Source organism: Carettochelys insculpta, chromosome 20, assembly GCF_033958435.1.
Source record: "Carettochelys insculpta isolate YL-2023 chromosome 20, ASM3395843v1, whole genome shotgun sequence".
Taxonomy (NCBI): domain Eukaryota; kingdom Metazoa; phylum Chordata; order Testudines; family Carettochelyidae; genus Carettochelys; species Carettochelys insculpta.
In genome coordinates, this window is record NC_134156.1 from 17,840,768 (window position 1) to 17,857,650 (window position 16,883).

Below are 16,883 nucleotides of genomic sequence, written 5' to 3' on the forward strand. Positions count from 1 at the left end.
ATACACGTTTCCAAACTTCCTTTAGGGGGTTTAATTTTTTTCCCTCACTTACTTACCATTATTACCTTTTGTGATTTCACTGTATACTGTATCGGTCCCCTTCTTTACAGGAGCTGGAAAAGGTATTGGCACAGAATCAATTTATCTCCTTTTTTTTGTTTGTTTGTTTGCTTTACATAAAGCTCCTAACACAAACAGAACACGCTGTTTTCATTTTCGAGGAAACCATTCTATAGACATCAACACACCATTCCATGTCTGAATGAAAAAGTAGCTGTGCCCCCCACCTGCCACCCCATTTTTATGTTTTTGAGACATGGACTCTATTTAACACTGAAATTAGCTCCCCGCTACATATTTAATTCTCCCTCTCTCACACACATGCATAAGTTTCCCCACACTAAACGGATCCCCAGATTTTACAAGGAATATCTGACTCTAGGGTAGAGTTCTTTCCTCAGCAGTTTAGCATAACAGGACAAACTGCCTGAGGTGACATGAGAGCTCACAAAATGAGGTTGCTTTCTGGAAGCGGCTCATACACTCTGTGCTCCTCCCAGCTGAATCGTCCTTTCACGGGGCTGTTTTAATTTTGTGGAAAGGATCAAGGGAACTTTCTCACACCCAGCCCCTACAGCATCAGCGCCTAGTGGTGATGGGAGTTTCGGTTTGATGACTTCTCAATCATAGGCAATGGCCCTCCATGCTCTTTGTAACCTAGGCAACCAGGTGACACCTCTCTTCCCCATAAAATGGGACAAAGGAGGGCCTGGCTGGTTTTAATTGGAACTGGGTGGTTGAGTTGGGAGTCTTGTCTGGCTGGAGAGTGTGGAAGAACAGCCAGGGTCCTGGTTCAGGGACCATCTCTGGGTCCCCTCTCTCCAAGGTGGATTGTACTGACTGCTTCTGGTTTCTGTACTGATAAGTCTGTTCTACGCTGTGTCCCTGTTGCCTGATAAACATTCTGTTTTGCCTGCATGAGGGTGCAGGGCCTGGTGACCCCCACACTCCATGACATCCTGACACTGTTCAGGATCCATGAGCTTCTTGCAAAAGTGAGAGCTCCCAGTGCATGGTGGTGGCGTTGAATAGGCAAGACAGTCCTAAATTTACCATGGGAGCATAGAGCCTGAACTCCAAGTGCATGTGGCCTGAAGACAGTGGAAGCAAAGGCTAAGGTCTACATAGGCAGAAGAGATTGAGGGAAGAAAAGACAGAGATTGAAGCCTCAAAGCTTTATGTTATTGGGTTCCTTCCTCCAGAATGCCATAGCTGGCCTTTCCCCCAGAAGCTCCAAACAGCTGGAGCAGAATAAAGCTCAGTGAGGCTTTCCTCCTGGCTCCAAGCTTCCTGTTTTTATCTGCTATGGCAGGGGTTCATCAACTTAATTGCACTATGACCCCCTTTGGACCGCAAATATTACTTTACAACCCCCAGGAGTGGAGACTGAAGCCAGAGTCCACCCAAGCCGCACTGCCCTAGGTGGAAGGGCCAAAGCCTTGACACTCCTGCTCCAGGCAGGGGGGCAAAGCTGAAAGCTCAAGGGCTTCAGTGATTGGCAGGGGCCTGCAATTTGAGTCCTTTGGCTTTGGCCCTTTGCAGTTTGGTTTGGGCTTCAGCCTTGGACACCGGCAGGTCTAAGCCAGCCCTGGTGCCCCCACTCAAAGGGGATCATGACCAGTGTTCCCTCTAATTCCATCCACTAGTATAATAAATTTTGTTATGTGCACCAAGGCATGTGTGTTGGTGCACCACCATTAGAAACACATGTCCTTTGTGGGTGGCGGTGAACGCTCTGCTAACCAGTTGTGGAGCACCTGAATCTCTCCTTGGCAGCCACCCAGGAGCTCAGTTTGTAGGGAGCACCGTGTGACCCAAAACAAAAAGCAGTCAAATAGCACTTTAAAGACTAGCAAAATGGTTTATTAGGTGAGCTTTCGTAGGACAGACCCACTTCTTCAGACCAGAGCCAGAGTTTGAGAACCACTGTACTAGGGTAAATCCTGCCAACAGCTTTTATTTGGAGGAAGTGGACAATCCAGAAATGCCATAATGGGAAGAATGACTTTTCCTGTCTGGTGCTGTTTGAAGTCATGTTTAGTAGTGTTCTTCCAGGCCAAGATGAGGCCAGCTACCACCAGAACTCAGGTGCCCAACATTGTCTTTAGCTACCATAGCTACTCCGCTGTGGCTACCCTGTGAACCTAACATGATTAATAGTATAAATAACAATATTACATTGAGATACGTAAATTGCAGACCTGGAAGGGGCCTTGGGAGGTCATTGAGGCCAGTTCCCTGCCCTCTTGGCATGACCAAGCACCATCCCTGTGGAGGTTTTTCTTTTTTAATAATCTACTTGCCCAGATCTCTAAACAGCCTCCTCAAGGGCTGAACTCACAACCAGGGGTTTAGCAGGCTAATGCTCACATTGCTGAGCTATCCCTCCCCTGGAGAGGGATTTTTTCCTCAAAAACTGAACCCTGGATCACAGCTGCTGGGTGAGCTGCACTGGGAGCAGTCCTAACATGGCTCTGCTTCTACGGACAAAGGCATTAGCTTTACTAGACGTTCTTGAAGGGCCCAGTCATGAGATTCTCCTGTGCACAGGTAGATTCTTCTAAATCCAATGGGAGTTTTGATGACTCAAGGATGGCAGGATTGTACTGACGACTTCTTTACCTTCCTCTCCCTTAAATTCTCTTAATCTCCCTATCCCGCAAAGAATGGCTACGCGGCAGCCTCACAGCAGGTGTGCGACTGTAATGCAGAAGCTTCCTGCATCATCTGTAGTTCATCCATCTCTCTGAGGGGCGGTAGTTATACTGGTGGAAGAATTCGTCCACTGCCTACCTGCAGTGGGGGTTTGGTTGACCTAACTGTGCTGCACAGGACATGACATTTTTCGCAGCCCTGAGCACTGTAACTAGTTTGCATAAGTTTTAGGTGGAAACCAGGCCTGAGTTACTTTATTAGGGATCAAGTTTCTAAGGGCTGGATTATAACAAGCCAAATTGCATCAGGCTGGTAATCAGTGCTCCCTGTAAGCTGAGCACTTGGGTGGCCACCCAGGAGAGATTCAGGTGACACCCAGCTGATTAGCAGAGCATCCATAGCTGCCCTCAACCAGCAGCATGTGTTCCTACGGGTGCTGTACAGCTGTACATGCCCTGGTGCACATAAAATATTTATTACAGGAATGGATGTGAAAAATTAGGGGAAACATTGCTGGTGATCCAAATTTCTAACAAGGGATGGGTGCAAGAAAGTAGTATTTGGATGCCAGAACTGGGTTAGGTTTAGTTTACAGAGCGAGAGGTAGTGCAGCCTAGTGGATAAAGAACTGTACTGAACAAGTGAAACCCAGTTCTATTCTCAGTTCCGTCACTGGCCTGCTGGGTGACTCTGGGCTAGTTATGTCACAGCTCTATGCCTCAGTTTCCCCCTCTATAAAGTATGGATTAAATCATAGTGACCTGAGGCACTATGAGACCTACAGCTGCAAAGCACCATATAAAAGTTAGATATCATTATTAAAGGCTAACCTTTGTCTTGTGAGATGTTAGCTCAAAATGGTAAAAGTCTCATAAGATTGCTCCTTCCCCTATGACACCAACTAGACCCAAAGACAAGTCATGTTTTCACCTTTCAATATTAAAAAAAAGAAAAAAAAAAAAGCTATGGCAGAGCCCCATGGCAACATGGCTATCAACTCAAAGTAGCTGAACAATATTCAAAACTGTTCATTGTCAACTCACTTTAATCATAGGTTGGTCAGTTCATGTGGATGGGACAAAAGAAACTAGATGTACATTTATTAACTTACTTTGGCTTTGTCCACGCTCACCAGCCAAACTGTAGTGGAAGCAACTGAAATGAACTATGTCTTGAATGAATTTCAACAGCTCCTAATTCTGCCTAAAGACCAATGGAAGCTGGGCCCATCAACACATTTTTAAAACATTAGTTAAAGAACTCAATACTTCTGAGGATGGGTCTCTCTACCTTTCCTTTGGTGAGATGGTTAAGTGACTTACCAAAGATCATGCAGGAAGGTTGTTGCAGAGTTGGGATAAAAAAAGGAACTCAGGTTTCTGGACTCTCAAGCTTGTCTTTTAGCCACAAGACTATTAAAATCCATAAACTGGACTGCTCCTACAGTTGTTGTGCAGTCAAACTGAGAATCAGGTTAATGTATTGTTAAACAGCCTCTCAGTGTTTTCTGCACCCTAAGAACATATTCTGCAATATCCAAAAGGTCTCTTTTGAATTAATTTGTAATAATTTTGCTAACGTTTTAGATACTGGAGACTAAGTACCACTAAAGTCAGTTCCAAAACTCCCACTGGTTTCAGTGGCAGCAGACTCCAAATTTCAGCAAGCACTTAATCACAACAATGTTGATCTGTCATGAAGTTTCACACTATAACTATATCTGAGTTTCACATGCTCTTGGTCTATTGTTTAAATGGACAGGAAAGTCAAAAAGAGTCTTCCCACAAATCTAATCAGAAATGGCTCTGGTCCTGAATTAACACATTTATTTAGCCTACTACAAGCCTCTGTCAACTCCCATTGACTCAATCAAATGATTACCAATGGCAGCCGGATCAGGCTCTTTGATTATTTCAATTCTGTTCAATTTATTTTGATCTTATGCCAATGTGTGGGTATACTACAGTTAACCTTTCATAAGTTATCTTCCTAGCCCTGAGTAACCTGCTAGCAGAAAATACTTAAAATAACGTAATTTTGTTCCAAACCACCATATAATGCTTCACTCGGCAAATGACTAATCAGCTATAGAAGTAAAAGGAGGGGCATTTTGTTACTGAGCCACAGCAGTTTCTCCCTTCCCCTTTTAGAGATATTTCCTGACAATATTTTAGCTTTGGCGTTTGTTTTCCTTGTGTTAACAATAAAGGGTCTGGCTCATTGCACAGTATCGTCTCACAATTAACTTAGAAAAGATATACAATATGTTTTTGTTAAGAACAGTCTCTCGTAAAGAGTTATTACACCAGCCCCCATCACTAGCTGCTTTTTCAATGATCAAATCATCAAACAACTCTAACCTCCCCAAAATAATTCCATACCCAAGTTAGCTAGCCCCTTTCATTAGAGGATCTCATCACTGCTGGCACAGGCAGGTTATCAAACTATCCCAAATGTACAGATGGAGAAAAATGAGGCACAGAAGCCTGGTCTACGTGAGCGTGGTACAGCTTGTGTCTGAGCAATAGTGAAAGGGATGCCTAGCACAGAAACAGCTCCCCCAGCCACCACATATATACCACCATAAGCTGTGTTCCCTTTCATTTTTTCCATCCGGGATGGAATAAGTTTTGTTAGGTGCACCACCAATAGAAACAGGCTGCTGTTTGTGGGCACTCTGCTAATCAGCTGGGTGGCACCTGAATCTCTCCTGGGTGACTGTCCAGCTTTACACTGACCATAAAGTGGTTAGGAATGATCACAAGCCTAGAAAAGTGATCTGTTGGGAGAGATTTGATTTGAGGGAAAAGGGCAAAATGTTAATAGCTCTTTAATGCTCACAAACATCATTCTATAATTGAATATTTGGTGAAGGGGATGTTCGCTTAATCCTTACCCTCAAAACTGCACCAAAGGTTACTATATTATGCATTAAGTATTGATCCTACTCCCTTTGAGGTCAGCTGGAATTTTAATCCTGACTTAGCTGGCTGTAGGAAGAGAGCTATGTATAATCAGATACAGTAATTTAGCCCTTGTCTATATTACTGTGGGCAGTCAACCTAAGTTATGCAACATCAGCTACATCAATAACGTAGCTGATGTTTACAAACTTAGATCTGCTCACCACAGTATCTGTGCTGTGGTAAATCGACAGCGGATGTCCTCCCATCAACTCTGCGTACTCATCTGTTTGGTGGAGAGCGGACGGGGGAGTGGTCAGCAGTTATTTTATCGTGTCTGTATTAGAAAACCCCACCCCACCCCAAAAGGCAAGAATGACAGCATATTGGAATGAGAAAATAGCTGTCTTTTGCTGCCAAGCTCAGAGGCAGGGCATTGATACTAACAATCATTTATTTGTACAACTGAAGAAAGAAGAATGTCTTCAGCACAGAAATAAACAGGTGTCCTTCCCTAACTGGAAAGAGCAAGTTTGTGAATTTCTTCCTTTGGCTATTCAGCTTGTCAAGCTAAAGTGGACAGCTGGAACATGGTATATCATCCCCAGCGGATTTTATTTATTGCTGACTGCTTGGCCTTTGGTGTCTGTTCTGAACAATTTGCCCACTTTCTGCATGGGGAGACTGAGGCTCCCATTATTATTTGGGTGAGGCAAAAAGACTGAGCTGTATGTGCCATCATTGGGAACAGGATACAACAAGCAGATTGCCTTGAAGTCTGTGAGGAGATGCACTGTGACACCAGGCTAAGAGTTCTTGCTACTGACATAATTATTATTTGTATTACCATAGTGCTTAAGAGTCCTGGTTACGGACCAGGGCTCTGCTGTGCTAAGCGCTGAACCTTGGAACTACAGGTTGAACCTCTGTAGTCTAGCACTCTCTTGTCCAGGAACATCTATGATCCAGCATGATTGTAGTTAGTGTTGCTTCCTAGTTATGCTTTTCTGCATTATCTAGCCAAACAATGCAGGTTCAACCTCTTTCATCCAGCAACATCCATGATCCAGCATGATTTTAGTAGGCCAGACAACTACTTATCATGGGTCTGGCCAAGCTTCCTGTGTTCCCATAAAGTTTGCGTACAGCCACCAGTCCAGGCTCTCAGTGTTCTGTGCTGTTCTTTAGCTCTGATTTACCCTAATTGTCTTCTAAGAGCCCAGTAAGCAATGGAAGTGCTGGTAATGCTACTAGACCATTTTGCTCTCTCGTGGTTCAGCAAATTCTTTGATTGGCACCAGTCAGGTCCCTAGGATGACAGAATAGAGAGGTTCAACCCGTATTAAGACACACAACAATGGGGCCTGTACATTTTCCCAACTACTGGGCTCAAATTTAAGTACGTAAAAGTTTGTAAGACGTTACAATCACCAATAACAACAAACGTGGATAAGAAAAGAGGCAAAAGGGAGACAGAGGAATAGAGTTAAGTTAAATTAAAAAGGCTTACTGATATCATTCACAGACTGCACTGAAATGATGTTGGTTAAAAAAATTAGGAGAGGAGGAGCCAAAAGTTAATGAGCCATTTGATTTTATGCTTATTTAGGGGACAAAATGAGACGATGGGCTATTCCATCAACCATGGCCTTTCTGGGGTTCTTAAAAGAAAGAGATTTAGTGGGAAAGTATGAAAGGAATGAAGGAAGAACAGACAAAGTACAGACAGATGCTATTAGAGCAAGTGTCATCATCATGACTGCCACCTCCATTTCCTGGGATCTCAGGCTTTCATTGTTCTGATCCTGAGAGGCGTCCTGACCAGACTGGGCCAGACAGACAGGGACCCAGGGAACTTTCCCACCCGGGAGGCTGAGAGAGTTGCCAAGCCCCTGGGCAAGGTGTGTGGGGGGAGCTCCACTCTCCCAGGCAGAAGAGGCTGGATGGGACGTGGCCTCAGGCAGGAGAAGTGGGATGGGGCAGCCAGCCCTCAACACTGCCCAGACTGTACCACCAGGAGTGTGCTGCCCGGGACTCCACTGGTGATTTCAAGGGCCCAGGGCTGTTCCTGTTTGCTGCACAAGTTTTCAGAGATAATTGTAGCCTGAGCACCTTTGCCAGTCCTCTTGGCTGACGTACACACTGGTGTTCTTTCCCCAGGGGACCAGTGATTTTCAACGGGAGAAGAGAGACTAACCACTAGAAAGCGAGGCACTGTCTTTCCTTCTCTTCTTCTTCTGAGTGATGCTAACCACTGGACACCAATGCTCTTTGGGATTCACCACTTTTCCTTCTGAAAATTGGGTTCAAAGGGAGGGGAATGAGGGCAGTGCACTCTGGGAAGATGAAAGTGGGTGCTATCATGGCACATTTGGTTAAAAGGTCCGTGATTCAGATAACTCAAACAATATCTCACTGGGGAGAGAGACTTCGGAAAAATGGCCTTTTGTTTTGAGGTCAAGGCAGTGTGGGATGAAGACATCACGCTCCCATATGCACTTGGGGGAATTTTTTTTCCGTAATAAAGCACTGAAAAAGCCCAGAATACAATAGGGCTCAGGGAACTGTGGGATAGGTTCACACAATGCACTGCTACAACAGTTGAACTTGGTGATTAGTGGGAATGCACTAAATCGACTTTGTGGGCAGGGGCAGACACTCAGCTTCGACTTTATAAAATCCAGTGTTGCAAATTTGGCTTTGATAAATTTGACTTTATTTCATAGCGCGGACATAACCTTAGTTCCTGCTCTCTATCTCCCTTTCAATCCCTCAACTCAGGCAGCCCCTTCTCCTTCCCTCTCCCGTGGGTTGTGAGGCTGAACCCACCCAGAAAGTAAAAAGAAAGAACTCAGTACCCCTCAGTGAGCTTTGAACCCACAAAACACAGACCCATGGCAGGCTTCTTTCCGCTCAGACCCCAGCTCCATCTGAGGGCTTATGTGGAAGGGCAGGGCCATACTAAGTGGGGCAGGGGGCAAGACCTGGGGCAACCCCCACTATGCCACAAACCTTTCTGCTCTCCCGCTCTGTCCCCACTGTGACCGGCCTGGCTAGGGATTACCTGGGGAAGCGCATGGAGGTGGATGGCAGCAGAAGCAGGGGGTCACTTCCCTTCAGCCCCTCCCACCCGCACTCACCAGGCAGCATGCACGGCAGCCTGCTCCGCCACACCAGCCCAGCCCACTGAGCCCCTCTTCTCCATGGGCGGCAAGGAGCAGAGGCCACTTCCCACTGCTGTGGAGAAGTGGAGCTCGGCGAACCGGGGGGCTGCAGCGCAACAGAGCAAACTGCTGCATGTGCCACTGGGTGAGTGTGGTGGGGGGGTGAAGTGAAGGGAGGTGACCCCTAGCGCTGCCGCTGCCTGCCCCCATTTCCTGCACCCTGCCCCAGGTAATCCTCCTCCCTCCAGTCCATAGGATGGCTGCTGTGGGGCCCCCAAAAGCATGTGCCCTGGTATGGCCACCCCCACCTCATCTTATAAATGGGACAGCTCTGGGGCAGGGCATATACACAAGAGAACCAGGGGGGAAGTGGAAAGCCTTGGTTGTCTTTGGTAACAGCAGCCCCTCCGATGTCACAATAGTCCCAGCATCACTGAGAGCTATTGCCAGGAAACTACCATCCATACACAATAGGTCCTACACCAGCTCCCACTGACGTCAATGGCAGAAAGAGCAGGTCCAGGATTAATCCCAATATATAACTGTATAAGTCAGCCAGCTAGTTACCTCTGTAAGGATCAGGCGTTGGCGCTTCAACTTCAGTATACTCCACCTCAGCACTCTCTTGGTCAGGTCCTGCCCCAAAACAGCAAGAAGATGTAGTGCTCTTTGTAGTGCTCCCTGGGCCCTGCTTACTGTCATCTGAGCCTGACACAAGTGAAGCTGATGGTCAAGCTCTCAGGACTTTAGTGGTGACATGGTCGGGTCCTGTTCCTGGCAGACTGGGGTTCAGCCTAGTATGGAGACAGCTGCTGAAGATGACCCTTCTAAAACCGTGGGTCAGAAGGTGTCTGGATGGTGTCCTTGGTTTCTATTTGTGCTCTTAAAAATTAGGAAATTTAGAGAATCTCGTGCTAGGGTGGCAACTTTCTGACCGAAAAAAACCTCAACACACTAGTCCCAGCTCTTCACTGAGGCCCTGCTCAAGCGATTCCCCTGCCTCTGTTGCTTGATCTTCCCCACCCTCCCTCCCTCACTCATTTTCCCTGAGCTGGGGAGAGTCCCTTTTGAACTGCGTGTTCAGCTGAAAACTGGCCACCCAGCCACCCTATTCCCTGCCCCAGAATCCCTTGTGTGTCCCTATCCATATCCCACTTCAACTAGTCTCCCCATATGTTCTCTGCCCTTCTGGTCCCCAGTATTTTCTCCTTTTCCTGAGTCGCTGAGAAAGGAGCATCTCTTCTGCATTCCTTCAACCCCACTTCTTACCTCAAGGTCCCCCTGCCATCTTCTGATCTCTTGCCCCCACCTCAGATCCCCTCATCAGTCTCCTTCTCCTCACAGTGTAAGTGTGTTTTTGTCACTATCATTTTTAAATAGCCCACTGTTTACATCCAACTATCGCCCCATCTCCCCTCTATGTTCACTGAATGCATCATCAAAACTGCTGTCTAGAGCCTTTCTCTGCTTGTTCCAGACTGTGCTTTCCTCAGTCACCGAAAGAGCTCTCAAAGTCTTCAACAGACTTCTCCCAGCCAAAGCTTAGATACAACACTCCCTGATCATTCTCCTGTGCCTGTATTCTACACCTTTAACCATGCTTCTCTTCCTGAAATCCTGCCCCCTGCTTTTACAAATCTGTTCACTCCTGACTGTTCTTCCTCCCTAACCAGTCCATTAGCATTTCACTCCGAGGAGTCATCGTATCATCACATATCAAAGAACTGGAAGGGACCTCAAGAAGTCATCAAGTCCAGTCCCCTGCACTCGCAGCAGGACCTACCACCATCCCTGACAGATTTTTTTTATTTTTAGTCTAACCTGCCCCAGACCCTTGAAAGAGCCACTCAGGGGCTGAACTCACAACCGTGGGTTGACATGGCCAACGCTCTCTCCTCATGTCTTCCTTGCAACTTTCTTTGGGGGGTTCCTTGGGCCTTCATCCTTAGTTGCTTTCTCAGAGCCTTCTCTGGGGAAGTCTCAGTTGTAAAGATAAACTCAAATATTTTCTATGTTTTCAGAGAGATAGTTGTGTTAGTTTGTAGCTTCACAAAAACAAGCAGTCCTGTAACACCTTGAGCACTGAAGAAGTAGGTCTTACCCAAGAAAGCTCATTATCTAATAAATAAATCTGTTAGTCTTTAAGGTGCTACAAAACTGCTTTTTTGTTGTGGTTCTCTATGTTGATGACTCTCAGATCTACTTTTTCACTCCAGACCTCTTTTCTTCTGTCCACAAGAATCTCAGTCTTTCTGACATCTCCTTGTGGGTGTCCATTTATAAGCATAAAATCGGTATGTCTTAAAAACCTCCCAGTCTTTCCACATTCCTCCTTCTCAGTCACCATGGGCATCAGCACCCTCCTGTCTGTCATTCACGCCTGTAAATTTTACCTTCAACTAGGCCTCCTCTCTAGATCCTCTCTTCCAGACTTTATCAACATCTGACTGCTGCTTCTTCCTGAACAAGATCTAAATCCCAGTCTCCCCTCTCCATTTGTGCTTCTATAACGCTTTTCCAGCCCCCTCAAGTCTTGACTATGGCAACCTTCTCCTGGCCAGCCTTTACTAATCCCATTGCTGCATGTGTGTCCATCCAAAATGCTGCTGTGATTGTTCTTCTGGTTCATCACCTCAGCTTTTACACACTTTATTGGCTGTTCCTTCTCCACTGTACTTGTCTTTACTTTTATGGGCTATTCCAGCCTTACTCATTATCTCATACACTGCTGGAACAGTGGACCTCATCCTCTGGTCTGCCAGTGACACTAACTTTCAATGCACTTTTGTTATATTTTCAGCTATGTCCCATGGTGCTGTCTCCCATGGGTGGTGATCCAGATAGAACATCAAAACCACTCAGTTGTACTCCTCAAAATCCCTTATTAAGGAGTCCTTTTGCCCCAATGCCTTGGAAATGCTTGCCGGCTAGTGCGCTGAGATGGTGACTTGTCATGCTGACCAGTGGGTCTGATCGTTGTATCCACCTGGTGTCTCTTGCCTCCTATTTAGCCTCTTAGCTCTTTGGAGCAAGAAACTGCCACGTGGAGCAAGAAACTGCCACACAAGTCATAGAATTTATGGCCAGAAGGGACCCTGTGATCATCTCATCTGACCACCTGAATAACACAGGCCATAAGACATTATTACTGTAGGTTTGCCCAGCCAAAACCCTGTTATCCATCAGGTTAGCAGGAGTCACATTTTGAACACCCACATGCATACGTGGCAAGTATAGCTGGGAGTCGGGGGCAGGGGTGGGACACAGTTGTAATTAAGGATGTGAAATCCCCTTTAATTAGTTAACTGGTTAACTGTTAAGTTTAAGTGGTGAACCGATTAAATGCTGGGATGTGTGGAGGAGCCACCCCAGCACAGGCTCCCCTGCCCACTGCAGATAAGCTGGAACAGCTCCCCTGCCACAGACAGCTAGGCTGGAGTGCCCCTGCCCATGGAGGGCCCTGTGGAGTTGGGGCAGCCCCCTGCCAGAGATAGGGCTGTTCCAGCTCCCACTGGTTAACCGTAACTGGTAAGTCTTATCCATTATGGGTGAGGCTTATCGGTTAACTGGTTAACCGTTATCATCCCTAGTAGTAACCTATCCATGAATTTTCAGCCATAATGTTATGGGAATATTTACATTTAAGCACTGGTTTTTAACTAGTTCTTTTAAAACACTTAGCCTTGGAAAATTCAGTGTGTCTGTATACAGTTATGGATCTACATAACACGACAATTGACTTTTTTTAAAAAGAAGCTTTTTTAAAACAAGAACAAAAACAGAAACCTATGTGGTGCCTTAATTAGCTGGAAGATCATTTTCTTCCTATTTCACAGCAATATTATACTGTTTAAAGTGTCAAGAGCTGGAAAATGACAAAAGCCAAGATAAACAAAAGATAAAGAAAGCCTGAGAATGAATCTTCTACAGAGAATCTAGCATTATACTGGTGATTTGAAATTTATGTCAGTAATTATAATAATATTTTTATTTTTCCTATGCCACCAATGAAAAGAAGCAACGCCTTAGGCTCAGAACAGACTTGGGACATGAACATTGTTACTCTCATTTTGCAAGTGGGAAATGCAAAAAACCTAGACACAGGGAAGATAAATGACTTCCCCCAGCATCACATGGCAATGAGGTGGGAGAACACAAATGAATCCTAGAAGGCTTCATTACCAGTCCCCTGCTCTCACAATCTGACATGACCCCACCACTTTTAATTCCAGTCTGACAAAAAATTATAGATTAAAAAAATTATGTGAAAATTACCTTTATTTTCATCTGCTGATTTTATGTGATTTTCACCATCTTCACTGTAAACTGACCCTAAAACAAAATATGCCAGCAGAAAGTGAGCCAACAAGCAACTTAGGATAAGTGTGTTTCATTCATTCATTTAGCTTTCTCTTTAAAATATGACAAAATTGTATTGTTTATTTTACTGCCACAATATGTAATGATTTAATTATTTAAGGGGAAATTCTGCCCTTGGATACATGTCCAAAAGCCACTCACATATCATAGGAGAGCAGAAGTTAGTCCTTCAAGAGGACTGATTTCAAGCTAAAAAGAAACCAAGGAATATCTTTGTTCATGTCAAGTGATCTTCCACAGGGTGTAGTTCAGACTCAGATGGAGGGCAATAAATACCCTGCTGAGATTACAAAAAAATCACATTGAGAGCGTTTTGGAGTGGGCAAAATTAACTTGTGAAACTTACCTTGAAGACTGGTGTCTTCCAGAGGTTGGAAAAGATGAATAAGAATGACATGTTTTCTAGTGGAGAGGCAGGACTATCTAGTAACTAAAAACAGGACTATCAAAACAAAAAAGCAGTCCAGTAGCACTTTAAAGACTAACAAAATAATTTATTAGGTGGTGAGCTTTCATGGGACAGACCCACTTCTTCAGGCCATAGCCATAAAAATAGGACTGTAAGTGAGTGATCAAGTCTCAGTAATCAAGTGTTCTACTGTCTCTTGGACAGGTCACCTGATTTCTGTGTCTTATTTTTAACTTCTACAGAAGGAGGATATCAGGCTTATCCACCTTTATGAAGAGTTTTGCGATCCAGGGACGAAAGGCACTCTACAAATACAAAAGTATTATTATTTAGGGACCTGAGCACAGAGGTGCAAGCTGCAAACACCTAAATCTCTTCTCTGAGGTTCTCTCCTTCTGTGGCCTTGGCTGTGCTATTGAACACTCAATCTGCCTTTACCTCAGTTTCCCCCATCTGTAAAAAGTAGATGCTGCTTAGCTTGCATAGAAGGCCAGGAAGATTAATAAGTTGATGCTTGGTATAAAGGTGCTTGCAAAAATATCTAGGGAAAGAGCAGGTCATGAGAATCATGTATGTATTCATAGTGTCTGGATTTGGAGGGTCTGAGTTTGGGGGTCAGTCAGTTAGGGAGCAGAAGAAATAAAAGGTGATTTAGCATTCATCTATGTAACTATTTACATATCGTGAACATTAAATCTATTACTATAGTGAGCAGTTCATAAGTAGCTCAACTGAAATGTGTTTATATAAAGTATTCTCTGATAATCTGAATCAAAAAAAAAAATCATAAGACTCCAAGCCTAGCTATATAATAGGCCAAAGAGCAATAAAAGGGTTTTACCCATGAAAGCGCATGACCTAATAAATTTGTTAGTCTTTAAGGTGCCACAGGACTGTTTGTTCACAATAATTCACCCAGCTCTAGTCACATTGAAAATAAGAGTGAACCTGAAGTTCCAGTTCACTGGCAGCCAAAAGAAATCTCACCATAAGAGTCAGCTCAACATGCCAGAACAACTTGTAAAAGTTTATTGTCTCATAGGAATTTACAAGATGGCAGTTGTAACCAACATAAGCACAACACTGAGTCTAACTGGACCTCAAAAATCAATAGGAGCCCAAACCTGATCTGGTTCCTATCCTAAGCAATGTCTTATGTTAACTCCTAGGCACTGTTCCCTCTAATTTTTCCATCAATATGCAGAATAAAGATTGTTATGTGTATGAAGGCACATGCCAATGTGCACCACCAGTAGAACCACATACTGCCAGCTGTGGGCAACTGTGGGCATTTTGCTAATCTGCTGGGTGGCACTCAGTTTATAGGGAACACTGCTCTTAAGTATTACTAAGGCTTGTTCCATTAAGTCATTTCTAACCCCTACAGCCACCTCCTTTTCAGATCAGTTTTCATTGTGTATGGTCTCTCTGTCTCTCTCTCTCTCACACACACACACAAGCCCCCACACCTTACATGCAGACTAGATAATTGTGTATCCTCATCATCTGATCTACAAGTATAAATGCTGTTTTTTGTGGATGCCTCTGCTATTCCTTTATTTAAAATTTGGGCCCCAGTACAAACCCTGACTATGCAAAGTCAAACTTTCAAACAAACTTATATATTAAAGCAATAGGCTACAAGAGGATATAAAAAATATTCTACCTGTATAGATTTCTCCATCATTGTTCTGTCCAGATGCCAGTTTCTCACTAGTTGCTGCTGTGGATCTAAAAAGGAAACGTATAAAAATAGGTATGTCTAAGGAACCATCCTTGGAAGTTTAAAAAAAGAGTAAGAACTGTTTAAATTGACACCACTTCTTCATTATCCTTTTAAAGTAATGGAATTTTTGCTGTTGACCAGAGTAAGAACATCAACAGACCCCAATGTCAAGAGTTATCCCCATTTTCTTCAACGCTATGACTATTTGATTTAAACTGTGAATTTGAAGGCATTCAAAGCAAAGCCTGATATTCCCCATTTCTAGCATTTGGCCCATGTTCACTTTGGATATTTCCTCATCCAGCTGGTTTGAGTAGGTGGCCTCAACCACCTGTTGCCTCCAGCTGCGAGACCTAATATGATACATATAAGCCGTGTCTACACGTGCACGCTACTTCGAAGTAGCGGCACTAACTTCGAAATAGCGCCCGTCACGGCTACACGTGTTGGGCGCTATTTCGATGTTAACATCGCCATTAGGCGGCGAGACGTCGAAGCCGCTAACCCCATGAGGGGATGGGAATAGCGCCCTACTTCAAAGTTGAACGTCGAAGTAGGGCACGTGTAGACGATCCGCGTCCCGCAACATCGAAATATCGGGGTCCGCCATGGTGGCCATCAGCTGAGGGGTTGAGAGACGCTCTCTCTCCAGCCCCTGCAGGGCTCTATGGTCATCATGTGCAGCAGCCCTTAGCCCAGGGCTTCTCGCTGCTGCTGCCACAGCTGGGGCTCCATGCTGCATGCACAGGGTCTGCAACCAGTTGTCGGCTCTGTGGATCTTGTGTTGTTTAGTGCAACTGTGTCTGGGAGGGGCCCTTTAAGGGAGTGGCTTGCTGTTGAATCTGCCCTGTGACCCTGTCTGCAGCTGTTCCTGGCACCCTTATTTCGATGTGTGCTACTTTGGCGTGTAGATGTTCCCTCGCAGCGCCTATTTCGATGTGGTGCTGCGCAATGTCGATGTTGAACGTCGATGTTGCGAGCCCTGGAGGACATGTAGACATCGCTACATCGAAATAAGCTATTCGATGTAGCGTGCACGCGTAGACGTAGCTATACAGAGTGAAACATAAGCATCCAGCATTCCAATCAATTTTACCATGTCCAGAGAGAAAGCCCTCTTACCCAGACATCTCCATGGAAGCATGTTTCCCTGGCAAGGGAAAGAGAATAGAGAATCGGTTACATCCTGCACAAGCAGAGAGAGATGCATAGAAGATGAAAATGAAAGCTACATGCAGGGCCACTCATCCCTGAGTTGGGATAATTTCTAGTGGCCGCGCTGAACTTTGTTATCTTGTATAGTGGGTGTGGAAGTTGTCAGATTGACCAGAGGATGTCATGGTCCCAAATAAGCACCATGAACAGATATAGTAACAGTTTCAATACAGGCTACCGCACACTCTCCTCTCGATCTAGGGGGGATGCTTCCAAAAACACAGAGCTAGCTTGGAATCCGTAGCCCATTCAGCGCCTTGGCTACTCTTCTGACATTGTCAGTTAGGAGGCTAAATGTGATGACTTTACATACAAAAAAGTTTTCAAACCAAAGTTGCAGAGCTATACTGACCTGGACTATACTGAGTGCG

General features: G+C 44.9%; 1 protein-coding gene across 20 annotated transcripts in view; it reads right to left on the reverse strand.

Annotated features, from left to right (window-relative positions):
* PECAM1 (platelet and endothelial cell adhesion molecule 1) overlaps nucleotides 1–16,883 on the reverse strand; it is an 80,982-nt gene that overhangs the window by 18,613 nt on the left and 45,486 nt on the right. For 4 of the 20 annotated variants that reach the window (XR_012648235.1, XM_075014300.1, XM_075014296.1 and 1 more), the window contains exons 10-15: nucleotides 16,420–16,447; nucleotides 15,238–15,302; nucleotides 13,058–13,114; nucleotides 9,350–9,418; nucleotides 7,816–7,911; nucleotides 66–113 (exon numbers count right to left, since the gene is read on the reverse strand). Coding sequence is in view for 15 of the 20 variants with exons in the window: in XM_075014300.1 (XP_074870401.1) it covers nucleotides 66–113; nucleotides 7,816–7,911; nucleotides 9,350–9,418; nucleotides 13,058–13,114; nucleotides 15,238–15,302; nucleotides 16,420–16,447 (363 nt within the window). In the remaining 5 variants the exon portion in view is untranslated. Of the gene's footprint in view, nucleotides 1–56; nucleotides 114–7,815; nucleotides 7,912–9,349; nucleotides 9,419–9,556; nucleotides 9,577–13,057; nucleotides 13,115–15,237; nucleotides 15,303–16,419; nucleotides 16,448–16,883 lie in introns of those variants that run through there. The other 16 variants (XR_012648237.1, XM_075014305.1, XM_075014303.1 and 13 more) reach the window with 6 other exon arrangements.